At 38.4% G+C, this 21,969-nt stretch overlaps 1 protein-coding gene and 1 long non-coding RNA gene across 10 annotated transcripts in view; one reads left to right on the forward strand and one right to left on the reverse strand.

Annotated features, from left to right (window-relative positions):
• The window catches only part of SHISA9 (shisa family member 9), a 184,243-nt gene extending 181,107 nt beyond the window's left edge, over positions 1–3,136 (forward strand). For all 4 annotated transcript variants that reach the window (XM_064152968.1, XM_064152967.1, XM_064152969.1 and 1 more), the window contains one exon: positions 143–3,136. In XM_064152968.1, the coding sequence (XP_064009038.1) occupies positions 143–513 (371 nt within the window). In that variant the 3' untranslated portion in view covers positions 514–3,136. The remainder of the gene's footprint in view (positions 1–142) is intronic.
• The window catches only part of LOC135180503 (uncharacterized), a 290,154-nt gene that overhangs the window by 66,127 nt on the left and 202,058 nt on the right, over positions 1–21,969 (reverse strand). The window lies entirely within an intron of this gene.

Genomic DNA, 21,969 nt, shown 5'->3' on the forward strand with positions numbered 1-21,969 from the left:
AGGTGGCACGGATTTCTCCTACTGATCTACCTGTATCTAACTGACAAATGCAGCTATGCAAGACTTACTGTAAAATTGTAATATTTTTTCCTATGTCAAACTGATTTTTTTGGGGTCTCCTCTCTTTTTTAAATCCAAACAGCTGACAAAGTCAACGATGACTTCTACACCAAGCGCCGGCACCTCGCAGAACTGGCTGCCAAGGGCAGTCTGCCACTCCACCCAGTGCGCCTAGATGAAGAGAGAGCTTACACAATCGACAGTGGCCTAACCAAGCAGAACGGGCAGAAATCCAAAATTGGGAAGATACACACACACCCATTAGGTTACAATGCCCACTACAAGACCTGGGATCCCACCGACCAGTCTCTTAGACGGCAAGCATACACAAACAAAGGGAAACACGGCATGCCAGACCCAACGTTAAGCGATCCACTGACAACTCGGAGCCAGCATTATTTGGGCCCACAGCCATACTTCATAACTAACAGCAAGACAGAAGTAACTGTTTGAGTTTGTTTTCCTCCTTGTTTTTTTTTTCTTTTTAATGAAATCCTTTAAAAAACACACTCAAATACACACACAACACAAACACTCAACTGAAAGGCAAAAAATATATATTTAAAAATATTAAATAATAATGAAAAAGAAAAGCAAACAGAAGGAAGGAACTTCCACCTGGACACTCTTGGTATCCAGCCAACTGTTGGCCGAAGAGTGGGTTAATACTATTCAGCAATACATACTGAAGGTTGAATTATAAACTCCATTTGTATTTTACAAAGGAACATAGACCCTTGTGGATAGATTTTTTTTACTTGAAACTAAAATCCATGATGAGAAGTAGCACAATCTAGAAAAACTTTCTGTCTGCTTAAACATTTACACTTTGTTCCTGCCTTGAGACAGAGGAAGAAAGAGAAAACAATATACTGTAAAATATTATTTCAGAGAGGAATTTTGTATAAAACCTATTAATAATCAATAGACCTGTGAAGAGCCAAGAGCAAGTATCTTGGTATAACCCCTAACATCTATTATTGTACTTTTACACAATCCTATAGAAAGTGCAAAAAATATATAGACAATAAGGGACAAAGACTCTTCCACAAGGAATTTATGAAGACTGTTATGATTAAGAGCATATGGGAACTTTCTGGCTGCTAGAGAATTCTGCGGGATGATAACAAATAGGAGAAGATTTTATTTCAATTTACTTTGTTTGAGTTGAGATTTTTGGGAACCTCCAAAATACGAAGAGACATTTAACACAGAAAGCTGCTGGGGGAATAAGGGCATCAAAATATTCCCTCTCAGTCCTCCTGTTTTCAGGCAGATGGTAACAATTCTCATTTTGCAGACTGTCAGGACTTTTTCTTCACCTAAATGTTTTGCCTATCTTCAACTGCTTCAGACTGAAATTAAGCGTGGGTGGTGCCTTTACTGTATTACTATTGTTCAATGATAGTCTTGTTTCTCAAAGTGACCCCTCTGTTCCTTTAAGCTGTTTCCTCATGTTTTGCTAAGGATGAAAAGGGTTCTGCCCTGCTCAGCCTCCTCTGTTTGTCTCAAAGGGAAACTGGACTATATCTCCATGCAGTGGTTGCACAGTCAAGACTATTTAGTTAGTCCTTCCATATTCCCAATTTAAACTTTTCCCTCTAGTCTCTCATTTTGTACTTGCTTTTAGCCATGGTAGTTCTTTGTAGTTCCAACTAAATGTTATATGGTATATTGTCTCTATTGTTTGGCTTTCTATAGTGGTGTTCCCTCTTGGTGGACTATTTGGTGGAAAAGGCTACTGCACTAGCCTCAAACATCAAAGAGATCTGGGTTTAAACTAAACAACTGGACTTGAGGTCTTGACTGTGGTTCTAATGAGCTGGATGCCTTGTTCATATGAGTAAAATCACTCTTGAATTCAGCATTAGTAGCCGACTCACAGTCCTGGGCCTGTAAAGGCTTAGACACATCCACAGAGATAAAGACAGTTAGGATGAGACAGTGGTGCTGCAACAGCCTGATAGCAAGCAATGCACTCAGTCTTTCACTTAAATTCCTGCCCTTCCCCCAAAACAAGTTATTTGGCTAGATCCTAACTAGCTATCTTACTATAGTTGCATTTTCACCAGCTGTTAAATTTTTCTGGAGATTAGTTTTGGAAGAGTATGCAGGGAGGAGTGAGAACTGTGATGCTGTAAGAAGAATTGGAAGTGGCATTTCTTACCGTACTCATCTGACTGGCAGTGTTTCTTCCTAGTCAAGGATGCAAGGGCTAAGAATCTGAAATCTGATTACATGGAGAGACATTTTTAAGCTATGTTGAGATTGATTTGCATCCTGAGAGTACTGGAATCTCTCCATAGGAGCACTGCTAAATGGTACGATCATATGTTTTAAGACTATCAGAAGTGGACAAAGCCCACAGGACAAACACTTTGCACACAACCCAGATTCTCCATTACCTTACTTTTATTCCTTTAATCTTTATTGCCTTCACAACTGGCTGACTTAATTTGACCCTTTATGGAATGTTGCTGTTAATCCATATGCTTTAGATACACATTACAGCTGCACTCTAATTCACACAGGTTTCGTGTAACAAACATATTTTATGTGGAAATATTTTAGTAACTGTATGTTCTGTAAGTAAACCCGTGTTAATACTTGTTAACTACAGAGTTTATGATACCAATAATAATTCCTACAATAAAATGTTTGTTTGTTTTATAAGAATGTTTATTTGTAAACATATGTATTCACTATATTAATATGAATTTCTTACCTGGCAATAAAACTGATTCTATGTGAATCCAATTTGCTGGCTCATTCCTAAACTTGTACCACCAGGCCAATTTTTTAATATAAATTTAGCTTCTGGAACCTCTCTCTACAGACCATGGGATTCACCTCAGCACAAATGATGGTAGTGTTGTGAACAAGAGGTTCTTTGAAAAGCAGCTGCATGTTGCATGCATTACATATGTGCAATGTCAGTTGTAGATAAGGCACAAGATACTCAAGCCTGACAAAGTTGCATGTGCTCTGTAAGCCTCCAGACACCACATACAGCTTGTTTCACTTATCAGTTAATTACAGTTTTGAGGAAATAAAAAGAGCTAAGTGTGCACAGAGCCCAAACCTGGTTCTCATGACTACATAGGAGTTCTGCAATAACCTTCAACTGCGACCCAGAATTGGAACTACTCACTATGCACAGATGAAGCACTGGTGTATACTGCTTCAGCATCTTTACATGTTCATTACAGAAACACCTGTACCTAGCTGTGTACCAAGACTGCTGGAACATAAAGTCCTTTACAGGCTTTTAGTGCTGCTAATGGCTCACAAATGTGACAACAAACAGAGGCTCAGAAAAGGAGAGTGTTTGCGTAGCTCCTCTTTGCTTTGCTGCATTGGTATCTCCAGAACTCAAACTTTAGATTTTAGTAGATCTGGGAAGAGATTTATGCTTTACCCTATTCTTATATAAAATGGTGATCGAATTTTTGGTACTAAATAACTAACTCAGTCCACAAATCCCTATTACACACAGTCCTGCACACTTTATTTAATCCTGGTCTCTACACTTAAAGTTGTGAAGGACCTCCAGTGATAAATATAGTCCTTACTGTCATATAATCTTTGTATTTGGCATAGATAATTTAATTTTGCTAAAAACAGTTATGACAGGAAGCACTATTGTATTGCATTATATCATCTCATCTATCATCTAGTGCCAACATAGTGAAAATAGGATAAGTACCACATTACTAAAAATAAGCATTGTTATTTTTCTGAGAAACTCATATTATTGTCTCTATTGATTACATATGGCTTCAGACAACTTTTGTCATTTATCTCACCATTAATAAGTGTATAGTAGTAGAGATGCCACTATAACGAGTATGAAAGCTGGTTTTGGCTAAGTTGCAATGAAAGTCTTTTTAATTTGTAGTTGCGCCACAGTTGTTCCTTGTATTGTTTCTAAAATATCATTACTTGATCAGTAAGAAATAGCTTCAAGGATACATTAAAATGTCAATTAAAAATAAAGAAAAAAAACATCCTATAGTAGTTCAGTAACAAAGTCCTGAAGGTGTAAAAATATTATTAATGCTGTTGCCTGTATTAAATAGCAAGAACTACTTGGAAAATTCCTGGTAGCTAATCCTCTAAAAGTGCAACTGGGAGCCCAAACTCTGAGGTTTTATAATTGTAAATAAAGTTATTGATTTACCAGTAGTTTGGCAGAAAATGTAGCATATAATAGCATTATTCCAAACATCACTTGGAGTCATGGCACTGTCCTGGTTTACAAGATGTGCACTATGTTTACATTACATCCATACATCTGCTGCCTACCTTAAGAGGTGAGGATGTACAAGATGCCACATCTTTCAAGCCGCATGCAGCAAGCCCCACCAGGCTGTGCACAGAAGAGTGCAGAAGTCTAATGTGATGGTATAGGATTCAAACTCAAGCTTACCTCAAGTGTTTGCCTATGATATGAGCAGTGATTTGTCAAGAAAAGGCTTAATGTCACGGGATGACAATAGAAGAAGTGAAGAAAGAGGCTTTGCACTGTGAATTTGTCATTGGTATCTTGGGTTGTTACAGAATGCACTTCTCACAGCACTTGTGCTCAGCTCTAACAAACTGCACAATCAGACCAGCTGGTGCTCCTGGTATATATTGTGCTGGACCATGTTTAGGAGGCCAATGGCAGATGAGTGTGACTAATGAGGGAAGATAAACTTCAATGTTTTATGCTAAACCACTAAATCAATTCAATTGAAAAATGTGACATAATAGCACATTAATCTCAGCCTACAGATGGGGGGGAAAAAAAGAGTCAGCAAATGCTATTACAGCTAAAACCTCAGGGGAAAGCTTTTAATGTAAACATCAACATGCAGCTCTAATTTGAAAAGTGGCTGTAAAAAACAATTTGTGGAATTCATGTTTTAGAGATTTTCAGACTCAAATTTGCTCAGCCTGCAAGTAAGATGTGTCCTTATACTTGCCAACTCAATCTGGAACGTGAGTGTTAAAACAGATTTTTTTTTTCCCCATCCAGCTGCATTAATGAGAATTAAGACCAAATTAGGACAGTGGTTATATATATCTGCACCAAAAAAAAATGCTGTCAAACAAAAGCAGCTGACCGGACCTAATAAATGCTTCTGCAGATGTACCATGTAGAATTTGGCACATCTCACTCAGTTGTGCTGGCCCTACAAGATTAGCAAAACCTAAGATGGATGTATTTGTCACCAGTGACAACAAATGACACCTTTTTGACATTGAAAGGATATCAGCCCTGACCTTAGGTCTCCCTCTGTCAGAATCTGCCAAATAAATAATGCCTGAACAGGCCAGGGCTTCCTAAATAAGCTCTCACCATCCCAGGACTCCTAGCAAGATAATGGTCCTGCTTCAAGAGCAAGGTGTTCTCTTCAGTTTCATTTAATCTTTCATCTTCAGAGTTTAAGGTACCTTTCTGGGAAGCAGAAGTTATGGATTCAAGCTAACATGAGGTGGAGATAGGTCTAGAACCCCAGTGTATCACCACTGCTCTGGTTTCACATGAGAAAAGAATGAGATGCTACTTGTAGCTAAGAGCATGATTGAGTAATTTTGGTCTTTCACAGATGCATGAAGCATCTCTTTGTACCCATCTTTCTCTGAAGACAGCTTGAGGGCAATTTTGCATTGAAGCCAAAATAATTTTGCAATTTGATTTTTTTTTTTTAATAAAGGTAGAATGATTTTTTTTTGTCTATCCAGAGTATAACAATACACTCAAATAGGCAGTTGCACCTTGTCAAAGTCAACACTAGCTTGTTTCACTTAGCAACTTCACCTTCATCTAAATTGTAAGAGGCATTGCTGCCTGTTAATAGGGGTTGATGCTGCAGTGACAGAGATCATCTTCTGAACCTGCACATCAAATGTTGTGTGCATCTCTCACAATAAATAAAGCTAGGAGTACAACAGGCTATCAACAGTGATGATCTCAAATCAAGAGAGAACGTCAGGCAGTGCTACTGCTCAATCTGAGGTCAGGCTACAAACTAGAACTGAAAAACTGGAATAACCACAAACTTTTTCAGTGGTCATTGTCAGGGTTATTTTGTCAAGGAAACAAGTCCCAGCATGTGTGTCAGTGGAGCCACTGAAAGTCCCGAAGCAGAAACATTTTTTTCTTTAAACTGTATGCAGCTCTTGGCCTTGTTTTCACTCTCTGACATTTGGGTTCACACTAACATTTTGATCACAATAGTTACTGCACTTTCACCAATGTTAGCACATATAATTCCCAAAGGTAATTGGTGCCCAAAGGAAAGAGCACTTTACCTGATACTTAATATTTCTTTAAGCAACAGAAACATTGCAAAATATCATAACTGTGCTCTTTTCCCCTGCCAAAGGTGAACAGAAACTAGATTTTACTTTGTCCTTACATATGTAAGGAGAAAGCTCAAGGACTGATACTTTTCAATCTCTTTTCAAGGCATTGTTATACTTCAGCAGGGAGTTTTCATATACACTTTGCAGAGTACAGCACTGAAGGTGCACAGAGACTCCTCTACATACTAGGAATGAAAAAACCCTATGCAACCGAAAGACACAAAGATAGACTGGACTACTGATTTTCTCTTAAGCATTCAGTGGCTACTTTCCATCACCCATTTGAAGAAGTCAGGAAAACTCTGTGTATTTTAAAAACTGATGTTCCCCAGCAAACTCCTGCAGTCTTCCCAAGCACCCTACCAGATCCAGCACCTCACTTGGGCTCCATGTTCCATACCAAAGACAACATCACAGAAGAAGTATTCCATATTTACAATATTTTCCACATCAGTCACTTGTACTTTGGAGCCTGACTCCCCTAAAACATTTGTTTGCATACCATTAAAGAATAACACTGATTTGGAAAACCCACCCAATTGCCTTGCTACATTTTAGGGGCCTGACATCACTTTTAAAGTTGGGATCTATATCCCTAATTTACTTTAGTACTTTTGAAAATTAAATACTAAAGAATGTGACATTCTAAATAAGAGACAGTCTAAACCTTCGGAGGAAAATTGTCCTTTAAGGCTGTAATGTATTTTACCATTACTGCTTGGGGAATGATAACACTAAGAATGATAGAGAGCATCTTGACAGGATCCATTAAGGCAGCGACAGCTTGTGTATGCTATTATGCACAAGACTGCACAAGTATGCCTATGCAGAGGGAACTGTTCTGATTTTTACTAACAGTAATGTATGAGGTGTTGGTTTTTTTCTATTCTAAGAGATGCATCTTAAAAACACAAGGCTAAGAGCGCTCATAACAAAGGTGCCCTGTCAAACACAGCAAGAGACACAACATTGTACAACACAATTCTAATACGCTTGCTCCTGCACTGCTGAGTTGGTGGCAGGCTTGTCCATGTGGGAAGACCAAAACCCTGGCAACACACATTCAGTCTTTGATATGAAAAAATGTTAGGATCCATTATAAGTGATTTCTTTCAATCAGACACCAACTAAATGGCATAGGAAAGAAAATGCAGCAGATACATGACAGGATTGCACAGATCTCCTGGACTCAGACACTGCTGAGACCGCAGTTAAAAAAAATACATACACGGCTGCAACGCTGCCTAGTACCAAAATGCAATTACCCTGCTAGGATCTCATCTACATGGTTGACACAGCTCATAATGAGTAGGGAAGACTCCACTCTCAGTGCATCAGACTCCACTGGCTTCAGGGCGTATCTTCAGAATCTGTGAAGAACAGTCACTACAGCCAATAGGATACTGAAATCTGCATAAAGCCAAAGTGCAGATATAAAACATCACTTTTTACAAATAGCATCAAAATATACTGAATTTTGAGGTTCAGTTCAAATTTTCTTGTGATTTGCTATCTAGCTTCTCAGAAACTTCTGCTTTAAGCACTCATCTTTTTTTGGTTAATATTTGACTGCTTAGCAAGATTTATTTTTGTTGATTTTTCTATGCAGAATGAGTGCCACACTAAATACTAGTGTTCCTTGTGCTCTTACTTCACTGTATACAATAATTTACTATTAATTGATTGTTTTATTAGGTGAGATATTCTCCAAAGATAGCAGTACTAGATGAGCTTTCACCAGGAAATGTCTATTTCACCACTCCCAAATTTACTGATAATTGCAGTTCAGTTAGTTTTGAGGTTGGACTTCCTTAACAGGTTAGTAACAAAAATTTTTACTTAAAAAAAAAATTCTATATACACCACAAAGGCTATTCTGTTTCTTTTTATAACAGGAAGAGAATATATGTATACTTGCAAAAAGATTATGTCTGTGTGGAGTGTGAACAAACGAGAGGAAAAGAGAGAACACTAGACTTAAAAGACAATATTGAGTCTTTTACCAGCTCTAATCCCATTCTCTCTATCTGTAATATTACAGCCCCAACCATTGTGTAATAAAAAGTACTACAGAAGCTGAAGTATAGCCAACACATTTAACAACTTTGAGGAAAGATGAAGTTATTTTTCCAATAATGAACTTCTACTATGTTCTATTATATTTGTGTATTCTAACAGTGTCCTTTCAGGATGGGTCACAGTTCAGAAAAAAGATAAGACACAAAACTGCATAGCTACTCTTTGCAAAATATTACAGTAATCAGAAGCCCTGAAAACTCTTTTCTATTGTCTTATCTAAAAATGTGAGGCACGTGCACCTTGTATACATATATATGGGAAAACAAGCAAAAAAAAGAAAGAGACCAAGTCACACAAGGGGGCATGGTGTGCAACACCTTCTGTTAGTGCTGTCAGCATTAGAGAACACTATTCAAAGGGAATATTACCAAGCATGCATTAATATGGTTAAGTAGATAGAATTACTTTACAAAGACATGTTATTTTTCCCTCTCTCCTCTGCATTGGCTTTGGCTTTTAGTTGTTTGTATCTGTTTGGCTGGTTGATTTTGAGTTTGTTAATGTCAGAAAGGATGTATTTTCAACAATAAATAGAAAGTTGGGTAAAAGGCAGATCATCAAAACTGTCCACTAGAAAGGTTACAAAACTTATTAGGTGACTAAGGCTGCAGTTAGAAAAAAACACATGGAACTGATAGTGATGCCTTTTAATAATTAAAGAAGTTTCACACCATCTGTTAATTCCCCTCTGTCAGCTGCACAAGGGAACCACATGAAAGATATCATAATAAACAGAGGTATTTTTCCCTCATGGAGATTCTAAGTCTCCAGAACCTGTGGCATATATGTTCACTTACACTCAAGTTGTTAATATATACAAGTGAGAAGAGAACCAGTATTTTTATCAATGTGGAATAGCAGCTGAGACAGACAACACAACCTCCGCAGAGGGATATATCCATATGTTACACAATAATGAATGCCAGAAAAATAATACAGTGTTGGAGCTTCTCTTGAAGAACTCTATTCAAAGGCATTTTAACTAGAGGCCAAAAAAAATCGTGTAGAAAGAGTTTGCAAAAACTGATCCAGCACATGATATTAGAAAAAAAACCAAAACAACAAAACAAACCACATTTGGAAATGCTCCACATGAGCCCCAGACCTGTTTCTATTACCCAGTTAGGACACACACCGTCTTCTGCCAAAGCTCTGCTATGCATATACTATATTTTTCCATCTTTTCTGTTGCCTAGTAAAGGTTTTTGAATTTGCTGCCAATTCAATCCCTAAAGCACAGATGGGAATAAAAAGCATCTTATCTCCTCGCATACTATTCCATATCATGTTTTCCACTATTTTCAAGCTGTACAATCTCTCAAACTGCATGACATGACTGTTTCCCTTGGGAGACTATTTCACATAGACACAGAATTCTAATACCCCTTCTGCATATTCCTGTATGTAAAGCTTGAAGCTATGATAGAGAAAGAAGCCCTCTGCTCTCATTTGTTTTAATCTCCTTTCAGCAACAAGAGGAAGAATTGCCAGAAAGCTGTTTTATAGCTTTCTCATCTAAAACTTCATACTGACTCAGGTGCTAGCAGGGAAGGCTCTTCTGGCACTCAGTGAGAATTGAGAGTACCTCCTGGAGAATCTTAATCATAGGTGCAGGTTCCTGTCCTGAATTCTCTCAGTGGTATGTTAAAAGTCAGTTGCTCATTTCTAATCGTTAAGTTCTGCCTCCAACCAATAAAGTAGCAAGTACCAGTAGATATCATACAGTTTACTGAGACTTCTGATTGTAGCTTGTGTCACATTTTCATCAGACATGTGAGGAAAGTGAGTTCCCTTAGTATACTGAAAAGTATGATCATAATGAAATAACACAGCTGTCCGTAAGATTCTAATCAACCAAAAAGAGGAATAATAAAAGTCTGCTTTCAAATATCAAAACATATTTGCATTTCACTGTCCAAGCCAGTAAGGTAAAGTACTACATTTAGAAGTAGCTCCTATCAATTTAAAAGAGGAAAGCAAAACTACAAAGTGTTTACCATATAGAATGATGGTAAGAAATAAACAAGATAGAGCACTGAGGGTTAATGCTTAGTACCGTATACACAGAGTTTTACATATATATATATAAAATTGGTAGGAATAATAGCATAGACATAGACATTCTGTGACAACAGCTCAGGCAGCAGATCTGCAAAGTATGCTGTTGAGAATTACAACACTATACAAACTACGAGTCAAGAAAATCAGAGAGGCCAAACAGGAAAATCATGTAAAATAATCTTCCTACTCTGCTCAGATGTAATAAAGCCTCAGCTAGAATACTGTGGCAAGCCTTCCAGAGATAAACAGGTCACTGGAGAATACCAGGGAAGAGCAAAATCAGTAAGGTCATTGTAATCAGCTATTACTTAATCAGTATGAATGAGCAGAGGTGTAGAGAAAACAAACTGTGAGGAAAACAATAAAAAAAACCCTACAGTTGTTTATGCTACAGAACAGAGGGATACTGCTGGAGAGATGTGATGTAATTTGTATTAGAGTCACTGAAAAGAGGATAAAATGAAGACGAAGGCTTACAGAGGACATTGCAGTAACCCAGTTGCTACAAAGATGATGGAGGCACTTCCATGGAGAAGACAAGGGACAGTAGGGTACTGTTGTGGAGAGCGTGCAGGACCAAAAAGAGGCTTGTTTACACCTATACTTGCCTGGACATGTTTTTCTGCCAGGACCCCTGGTTGTAAACAGGTTGTGTAAGCCCACACACACCCAGCTTGTGTCTCCCCGGGGTAAATCCATGTGATCCCCATATTTGGGAAAGTCCAGGCAAGAGCTTCTGCCTATTGTGGTAGGGTTTGGCTTACTGCCAACCTGATTAGTCATTCTAGTGGCCAAAGAGGCCATTAATCTCAGCCCACATTCAATAAATAGAGGTGCACAGGTAAGCAGTGTGCTCGGACCCCATTGCAGTGCTCTGCTCAGCTCTGACTCACCTGCACGGCTCAGACACATGCTCTGACCCTCACTTGCAGTGCTCAGCCACTCAGACCCCCACGCTCGGATGCCATTGCACAGCTCCGATGCTCAGAGGCTCAGCCCTCATGCTCTGACCCTCCTTTGCAGCTCACCTGCCTGCGTACCTTTCTTGCAGAGCTCATTTAAGCCTGCACACACACATATATGTATAGATTAGGAGCCTATAGCCTCCCAAGCCAGCTGTGCACATCTGCACGCTATTGCTATCAGGACCAGATCCTGCATTGCATTTACCTACGGAGCTCAGACTCCCAGCAGCCGCGCACACTTTGCATGCCTGCTGCCTATCATTGCCTGGTAACAGCCACTGCCGCTGAGATAACCAGGGACCAGATTCCGGATTGTCTGCAGACAGACACGGCCTGCTAGCAGTGAAGAGCTGTGCCAGAGACAGCACGATATTCTCCTCCTGCAATACCTCAAATCCTGCCAGATGTGTCCTGGACACAGCATTCAAGGGAACCAGCAGCACCAAAGGAAGAGATCGCCTCTTTGCCAGGAGAACAAAGGTTAGAGAAAACCTACTTCCCCAGAAACTGGGAAGATTTATCCTTTCCTCTCAAGCCGGGAAAATTCCAGCCTCCAAGTCCATGGGTAGAGATCCCCTGAAGTCTGGACACTAGGCACAGGCTGTGACACAGCCCTGGAGGGTGATTATTGATTAATAACTGATAAGAATTGTGAGTAAAAGCTTTAATACCTCTGTAAATATCTTTTACCTCTGCCATAGGGCAGAAAGAGTTTCAGCCCGCTCTGCTAGGCAAATAGCATAAAGATCCCAAACGGCATTAAGCCATGGGGAAAACTCTCTCTGTTTATAGTTTGAATGTTTGCTAGTTAATTAACAAATTCCCTGTACAAATTTTATCCTAAATTGTTTTAATAACCGTGTACCAAAATGAATATTAATATACAGTGGTTGGGGGTGGTGAGAGTTCAAAATATTGAATTTAATAAATATAATTTTTTAAAATATAGAATTATATCACCCAAATTAGTTTCTCCCCTCTGCCAAATAGGTGTAGGTACTGAGAAATCCCACACTGCAACAGGTACATGTTGCACTAGGAGAGGTGTGAGCTTCATATATATACACACACATTTTTTGGGGGTTTTGGTTTTTTTTTTACGGTGAGAACAATCAGTTAATGGAACACCTCCATCACCAGATGTTTTACAGATGTGAATGGGCAGGATGTGAGACAATCTCATATAGGCTCCCTTTCCCTGAAAGGTTAGGCCATGCTGCTTATCAAGATTCCTCCCAACCTGAGCCATCCTCTGAATTGTAAGCTTCTCTTCTCATACCACTGTCAATGCAGGTAAGGAATGACTTACATAAACACCGCTCCATTGATAACTAACAGGCACAGAAGAGTTATATTTTTAAGACATCATATAGCCAGTAATTGACAACAAATCATATTGTAGGCAGCTTGTACTAAGTACACCTTAGAAGTGCAATCCCTTCTTCGAAGATCTTGATTTTGAAGTAGAATTACCTGAACATGGAATAAGTTTAAAGGATTTCATCTATTTACACCACAGCAAATTTAATGATTTTACTCAAGATTATAATTATATTCAGCCAGACTTCTCCTCCCCAGAAGTCTGATATCCACCTGTCACTCCTTAGAGAATTTGGTTTTGATTATTTGTCTCAGTAGACTTCAGCATCATCCTAACAGAACTCAGCAAAGTCTTCAATAAGGTTCTGTTATTTGGTTTACAGCATTTGTTAGAATAGTGCAAATGTGAAGCTAAAGGACATCAAAGCATCATCAGGGAAAGGGGCCTCAGACACAGAGAGGGATGTTATTTTCATTTCAACAGTGCAAACAAATTATTCAAGGAAAGGAAGAAAAAAAATGCAGAAACTCACTTCAAAAGTATGATTGGAAAAGAGAAGGAATGACTCTGAGTGGGTACAGAAAGAGACCAAATTGTGTAACAGGGTAAGATTCCGTGCACAGCTCTTCAGCATCTCTGTAGCCCTCCCCAAACTACTTTTTCCCTCACAATTTGTCTAGATGAAATTACTGTAAACTGAGTGCTGACACTGCTATCAGGGAAACTTAGATGTTATATTAAGATTTTTCCAGGCAATGAGTATTTTAGAAGACAGACTACAGAGTACACTTGCAGAAAGGAGTACTTTTTGCCTCCAAGAGCTTGAGAGATGTGACTGGAATTCAAATGGTCTTGATGATCTAAGTCATTTCAGAGCACTGCAGAACAGCAGTGGTAATTGCAAAGCACTGCTAACACAAGGACACGAAAAACAGACAAGGCAGAAAATGATGGACTAGGTAACTCTCCTGTAAAAAGTAGGTTTGAGTTTGAAAGTCATATAAAAGATAAACAATACAATCCTTCTACTCATATAGGTAAGGCTTGAACTGAAATAGAATCCAGCACTCCACAAAGGAGGAATAGCAATGGTCAAATGATTAGAAATCACAGCCACAGAGAGCAAAAGTCAAGACAATATTTTAAAGAATATTTCTTCCTGTTATTCTAGAGGAAAGACATCTTTGGAGAGACATGACTACATCTATATAAAGAGTTGCTGAAAAGAGGAAATTAATATACTCTGTTGGAGACAAGAGAAAAATCTAGTTGGTGTAGGGACGATTTAGTAAAGTATTGGAAGGAAAACCTTTTGAATGGTGTAGAATGACAAGCAGTGAAATGGATTATATACAGAGGCTGTGGACCTTCCATTGCTAAATGGTTTTAAGGAAACATTGAACTGATTCTGTCAAGAACAATTTAGATACTATTGAACCCTTCTTGAAGAAGAAAGATGGACTACATGATCTCTGAAAGTCTATTACAACTCTTCCGTTATTATTTTCTTTAAGGTCCCCAAGTAAGATAGGACAGAAACTCTGTTCCCCTTTGAATGAGAGTTTTATTCTCATGCTTCTTTATCAGTTAGAAGCAGATGAAAGCTCTGATTAGCAACAGAAATGTATCCAACATTTGCCCAAAATTCAATGTTTTGCAATTGCAAATCAGTGCACAATGTACCCTAGATGAACTTAGACAGCAGCTAAAACTGCCCTTACCTGGCAGTCGACCAGTCTTTAAAGGCAAAAATCCTGATCTCCAATATAACATCCCACACAGGTGATGTGATCTCAGAAGTATACAAAGAACCTTCCTCTACAAGGCAGCTTACAGCTACCATATGAATAAATCATGCCTCTGAATTCCAGGAAAGCATTTCAAAGGCTACAGAGGAGAGGTAAAAAGGTTAGAATCGAGAAGATATAGCTTCCAAAAACACTAATTTCCATTTCTCAATATGAAATGGACCTCTTATGTCATTTAGGATAAATCAGTTCCTTCTTTTTGTTATTATATTATTTTTAAAAAACCCCAAACCACACACACATGAAAACAGGGGGGATAAAAATAATCAATAAGTTGACTGTCAGTTTCCTGGGACAGATAGTCCAGCCCATGGTACGTCAGAAAGGAAGGGAATATACTCCCACTTGCTACCAGTAGAGCTGTACTCAGTCCTGGGAAGCACACACAGGGTTAAAGTTCCAAATAGATAAAATCACTGAGAATTTAGACAATGATGTCACTGACCAAAAGTTGGCCCTAAGATAAATAAATGGGCTTTCAATATTCCCTGCAGTCATTTGCTGTCCCTTGGCACCAAGATGAAATCATAATGCTTTGCAATTACAGATAAAAGGGATTTGACATGAGAGCTCTCCAAACAAGCCAAACATCCTGGAAAGTAAGAAAAAAAAGATCCAACAACTTGCTAGCATGCTTATTCTCCAGACTCAAGAATAACCATCAAGACAATTTTCTTCTTATTAGCAGCTGTTCAGAAATAAGTACTAGATTCATTAGTTAAATCAGTGGGCTTTCCCAGACAAAAAAGAAAATTATGAAAAGAGGAGGACTTCAGAATAAATTAGACTGTAACAATGCCACAAACACAAAACCCTACAGCTCTAGCATGTAGAAATTACACAAAGACAAATCCCACATTTCAAGAATAACTCAGTGTAACCTCGCATTCTTTTGGCAACACAGAGGATGGACTCATCTACACTAGTAAAGATGTTTCTGAGAAAGATTACAAGGTGCAGCAAATGAAAAATAAGGAAGTCTTATGCGCTGTTTGGATTATAATTTCACAGAATCACACAGAAACATCCAGGTTGGAAAAGACCCTCAGGATCACCAAGTCCAACCTATAATCCTACTCAACACGATTCACCCTAAACCATATCCCTAAGCACCACATCCAAATGACCCATAAACACATCCAGGGTCAGTGACTCAACCACCACCTTGGGCAGCTCATTCCACTGTCTGACCACTCTAAGAAAACCTTTTCCTAATGTCCAGTCTAAACCTACCGAGTCTCAGCTTGAGGCCATTCCCCCTTGTTCTGTCTCAAATTACCTGTGAGGTCTCCCCTCAGCCTCCTCTTTTTCAAACTAACCAGCCCCAGCTCCCTCAGTTGCTCTTCATAAGATTTATTCTCCAGACCCTTCACCAGCTTCATTGCCCTCCTCTGGACCTGCTCCAGCACCTCCACATCTCTCTTGTATTACAGTGCTCAAAATTGAACACAATACTTGGGGTGTGGCCTAACCAAAGCTGAGTCCAAGGGGACAATCACCTCCCTGCTCCTGCTGGCCACAGCATTTTTAATACAAGCCAGGATGCCACTGGCTTTCTTGGCCGACTGGGCACACTGCCGCTCATATTCAGCTCCTGTCTATTACAACCCCCCAGAGCCCTTTCCACCAGACAGCTCTCCAGTCACACTACCTCAAGCTTGTAGCATTGCTTGGGGTTGTTGTGACCCAAGTGCAGGACCTGGCATTTGGCCTTCTTGAAACTTATCCCATTAATGTTGGCCCATTGATCCAGCCTGCCCAAATCCCTCTGAAGAGTCTCTATACCTTCATTCAAATCAACACTGCCACCTAACTTGCTTTCGTCTGCTCATCCAAGCCACGAGTAGCCAGTTTTTCTACAAGAATTTTGTGGGGAATGGTACCAAAGGCTTTTCAAAAGTCTAGGACTACAACATCAACAGCCAAATCCATACTTGCAAAGCATGCCTGTATATATTCTAATTGATGAAGTAGAAAAAAAATGTCTAAAAAATCTAATTGCAAAGTCAATCATCACCTAATACAGAATTCTACATAGTTTTGGACACTATTTTTCTAACTGCTGTCAATGCTATGATGTTGCTGTTTGCATGAGAATCATTGTCTCCAGTTTTGTAAACCTATGTCATTGTCTCTACTAAGTAGAGTACTGTGAGGTATATTGAAAGAGGGCGATTAAACAGGACTTTTTTTCTCATTTGTAGGGGTAGGAATCCATCTCCCTTGACAGACTGTGGGAGAAGCTCCTATGTATGCCAAAGAAATGCCATAATTCTTTTTATTCTGCATATCCATAGACAATCATTCTGCATCAACACTCCAGATCTGGTTGAATACAATCATATAGGAAATACTAAAAAAAGCACCTCTACAAGTTATTTTGCAACTAAGAGATAGCTGGTTCATATCATTACACTCCAGAATTAGTCCCTTAATATTTATAAATGCAAATTTAAAACAATTATTCAGCTATTTCACAGGGAAAGTGGTGATACTTGCTGAATAATACTGGCAATCATAATTTAAGGAGTTTATAAGCATGAGCTTGATTCTTGAAGAGAAACAGCTTGCTATAAGAAACATAAACTGGATTAACATTTTTCAAATCATAATAAATTCTAGATAAATGCTTCACCACTGATACCAGTAGGATCACTTCAGAGATACCAATTTCAAGAAGAGACAGCATCATGCCCAGATGTAATCCTTATAGATACTTTTCCTACTGACCTCCACAAAGATCAGCTCCACTTTGTGACTCTTACGGAGCAAGGTATTTAAGCACAAGCTTTATATCTGGTAGTTATCTGATAGTTAAGAGCAGAGGGTCTGGACTAAAAGCTAAACATGTTCTTAAGAATCTTATGGCACTGGGCTCTAGCTGAGAAAATACCTTTTTGAAACACTTGGAGCTATTGAAATCAAAAGGATAGCAACTCAATTTGCTGGATTACTTAACTCAATACAGCAAACTGCTTCCTGCATGCTGAACTCAGTTTCTGGTAGGGCTGTTTCACTCAATACCAACACAAGAAACTTGCTGCAGAAGTTGGTATATTAAGATTTTTAATGTTTTTAAAATAAAATGTCACTGAAAAGGGAAAAGTAAAAAAGTGCCTAACTGCAAAAAAGTAAAGTGAAGAGCCTTTTTTCAAGTCACATCAATAGCTAATTCTAATTTTCTGAACAGATGTGGTAACCGGTAACAAGTGGTGAGTTCTGAAGGTTTGGGAAATTTAAGGTGCTCTAAAATTAGTCAGTAATCTTAATAAATTTTCATAATTTGTTGACATGTTGCTCCTGTTTGTATATAATTTTCAGTTGTATGATTTTTTCTTTTTGGTGGTAGCATCTTATTCTAGATAAATCTATTTTCAAATTGGAATTATGAATCTTTACTTCTTTACCAAGAAAGTGGACATGTAAACACATTCAGAATGATCAATTTCTCATTCTCTGTAAAACCAATGCATGGTAAGGGACAAAACAAGTGTAAGAGATGTCCAATTTCGCATGACATTTTTCTTGAACCTTTTTAATGGCTATGGAACTGAAAGATAAGCTGCATTCTGATCCTGAAGGAAGCTTCCTCAACTGAGTTAATTAAATCACATTCATTCATGTCCTAAAAGATTTGAACTTTTTTTCATTTGTTCTCTTTAATAACAAAGGTAAGAAATCTGCTGTAACAGTCCCCTAAGAATGACTTAGAGCCATCTAACTAGCCTGCAAGCTCTCATACATGAGATTATTCTTGATTTCAGTATTAGTTTTCTGTTTTTAACAGGTGAAAGGTTGGCTTTAATGTTTTCCTTTCCACACATTATCCATAGATGAGTTCTTTGTGATTTTCTCTCACCGTACTTTATCTTCCCATATGCAACGTTATTCAGCTTGCATGCACTCTCCATCTCTCTAAGCACTAGCAAAATATGGAATCATAGAATCAGACAGGGTTGGAAGAGACCACAAGGATCATCTAGTTTCAACCCCCCTGCCACGGGCAGGGACACCCTTGATCAGGCTGTCCAGAGCATCATCCTGCCTGGCGTTAAACACTTGCAGGGATGGGGCCTCAATCACCTCGCTGGGCAACCCATTCCAGGGTTTCACCACTCTCACAGTGAAGAACTTCCTCCTCACATCCAGACAGAATCTCACCACCACCAGCTTTGATCCGTTCCCCCTACATCCTAAAAAGTCCCTCCCCATCTTTTTTGTAGGCCCCCTTCAAATACTGGAAGGTCACAATAAGGTCACCTCAGAGCCTTGGATATACATCATTGGATCTCCAGCATCTCCAGTTTTAATGGAAAGTTGCAATGAAGACAGATATTTCATAAATGTCTAGAAAGATAGATAGTAAGTCAGAATTAAAAAAAAAAAAAGATTGTATCAATCTACATAATACTATTCCCTGGCAAGAAATGGGCTATCTTAAGTGCATGTAAACAGCAATATTATTCATGGTTACACCACAGTGTAATTGCTTGCTGGATTTGAATGAAGTTCCCCTGAATATAAACGAAGAGACAAAGTGGAGATTAAAGAAGCAGCTGAAGCTAAAAATCAGAAAACTTAAAAAGAAAATCATGAAGTCAGATACACCTTCTTTTACTGTGTGTGTGTGAACAGGAATGATTATTAAACTAAGAGAGATGTGTAACACTAGCCAAAGTGAAGAATGCAGAGAGGCAACTGTTTCCCAGTCATGTTCTGCCAATGTGCTTCATCTTTGACACTGAGCATTACTGCTAGTGGAACCATAAGCCTATTTTACATAAAGTCCTGAAATTGCTTCAAACTTCATCAGAAGACCTGATGATTGTCAGGAAGACAGACATAGCACAGAACATTCACAAATACATATCCCTTTGTGCCAAGTGACCTAGGTCACTTGTGCTGAAAGACATCAACCAGGCCTGCCACATCTTCAGCATGCTGCTATTAAGTGAAAAGTGTAACAAAAAACAGAAGGGAATTAAATCTGCGGTTTTCAGTGTGTTGTCAGGATTTGGAACAAGCCCAAGTGAGTAGCAATGTTCAGTGTGTAATTCCCTTGTTCTGAAATTGGAGTGATAGGATTACACCTAGAACTTTAAAAAAAATAAGCTGCTGAAGAAAATGGAGGAAAAAAAAAAAAGACCAATAAATGAAGTGATGCACCTGAACTGCTTTTCGATATCATACTGTGTGACCTGATCCACTTCACTCCCAAGGTAGGTCAGAAACCAGCACAGAATTTGCCATGAAAGCCTTACAATAGCAAATCCAACCTGAGGCAGCATGAAATGAGAAGACAACTTCCTCTCTATAGCCAGTACAGAGACTACAGGACACTCAATATGGCAAAACTAAAGGAACATCCCAGAATAGAAGTAGCAAGCTACTATCAATGAAAACAGTGAAAAGATACTGTTTGTCTTCTTTCAAATTGAGCATCTCTCTACAGAGCAGACAGATGAACTTTGGATTTCTCTAGACAAATCAGGGCTGTCTTCTTCAAATATGGACATGAGGACAATGTTAATAACAAAACACAGGAGCAAAGACTAAGCTGAAGGATGAAGAAAAATTTTACTCTGTCCAACGAAAACCATGCTGGAGACTGCAGAGACCAGAGAAAGAGCTGAATACAGGTTAAAACAAGAAAAGGTAAGAGTCGGACATCTGCTTTATGAAACACTGATTTAGAAGAATTCTTTTAAAATTCTAAAATGTTTTAAAGTATTTCTAACTTTCTAAAGTTAAAACTGGAAAATTATTATATGGAAAATGTAGATGTTAATTTCCTCTGTTTAATCAAGACTGATGAATATGAAATCTTCTAAAATCCTGAGTTGAAAAATTATTCTTAAATGGCATTTATCATGGTTCTAGAAAGAACCAAAGACTTGGAGATATTTAATTTACAGTAGAATATACATTTGGATCAAGCTAAAATTTTACTTTTCTACTCTCTTCAGTCCAGTTGTACTTGTTTCCTTGTATGGCAAACTGTGGATTCATCCACTGCATACTGTAAACTGTCAACTGAAGTGGCAAGCTGTATTATTCAAATCTAGACATGGCCTCCTTCTGTAATGAGAATAAACACTTATTTAAGAGTTTCTGAAATCTTATTTCACAACTTATTCAAATATAGTGGGGGAGAAAAGGGAGTGAAAGACATTTTGATATCAATACTTGCAGGAATTATTCAGTGTACTTCAGACTTTACATGTTACAATTTTGATTGCAGGAGATTATTTGCATAATGTCATTTCCCAAAAATATGAAAGCTAAAGAGAAATCCAGCTACAATTGGAGTTTATAAATGTTTGACATTGTTAAAGAAAAAAAATTTAAAACTGCTGCCAATCCTCCCGAGAAAAGTTCTAATTCTGGGATTTCAATGGTTTCAAAACTTGCTGTGCTTAAAACAAGAAATTTTATGGCAGATGGGATTCCCAAACTTAGTTTTCAAATGCTGAAGTTCATTTTAATTTTATTCACTCAAATGTTAAATCTTGGGCAAACACTGTTAAAAAATATTAAATCAAATCAGGCATAAAAATTTCCAAAGAAGCACCTGTGCCATCTACAGAGTAGTGATGTTTGAATAAATACACCTAGAATAGTATCTATTATTCGAGCATTATGGATAGCAAGTGTTTAACCAAGAAGATAATTCTGAGGCACTCCAAGAGAAAGACAGGGCCAAAGGGGGAAAAGCACTTAAATATCTTGTTGAACTGCAAGTACAACATTATTTTAATATCATATATAATAGTTAAAGATTTTTTTTATTCAGAAGAGGGTATCATCTTCCCCTTTCACAGATCAAGTTGTAGAATGGGTCTTCCCCATGGTCAGGAAGCCCTTGGAGATGGTAAGGCTTTCCTCTTGATTTTGGTGCCAGCCCCTTTTTTTACTTTGACAAATGGTTATGCCTGGGGCCAGGAGTTACTTGATAACCAATGTGAGTTTAAACTTCAAAGATGGCCAGGGAAAGAGAAAGATGTTTAAGGTTAAAGCTATTACCAGGTCCATTGGCTACCCTGGTTAACTTCACCATAAAAAGCAGCTGTGTGGCTCTCTGAAGTGTTTCTTTCCCAGTGCAGCACTGACATGCGTGAAAGCTAAAACGACAATAGCCAAGTCAATGCAATGTAAGTTAATTAGCTTCTAAAGAGCTTCAGGATGTCAGACAAACTAGTAAGATAAATTTTATCCCTTCTAATAAAAAAAAATAATAAAACCTTTATGTCCTAGTTTCCAAGGATATCTGATGGGAATGGAAGTTTGGCAGTAGTTCTATAGCTGCCCGCCAAGTCATCAG

This window comes from Pogoniulus pusillus, chromosome 13 (assembly GCF_015220805.1).
Source record: "Pogoniulus pusillus isolate bPogPus1 chromosome 13, bPogPus1.pri, whole genome shotgun sequence".
Classification (NCBI taxonomy): Eukaryota; Metazoa; Chordata; class Aves; order Piciformes; family Lybiidae; genus Pogoniulus; species Pogoniulus pusillus.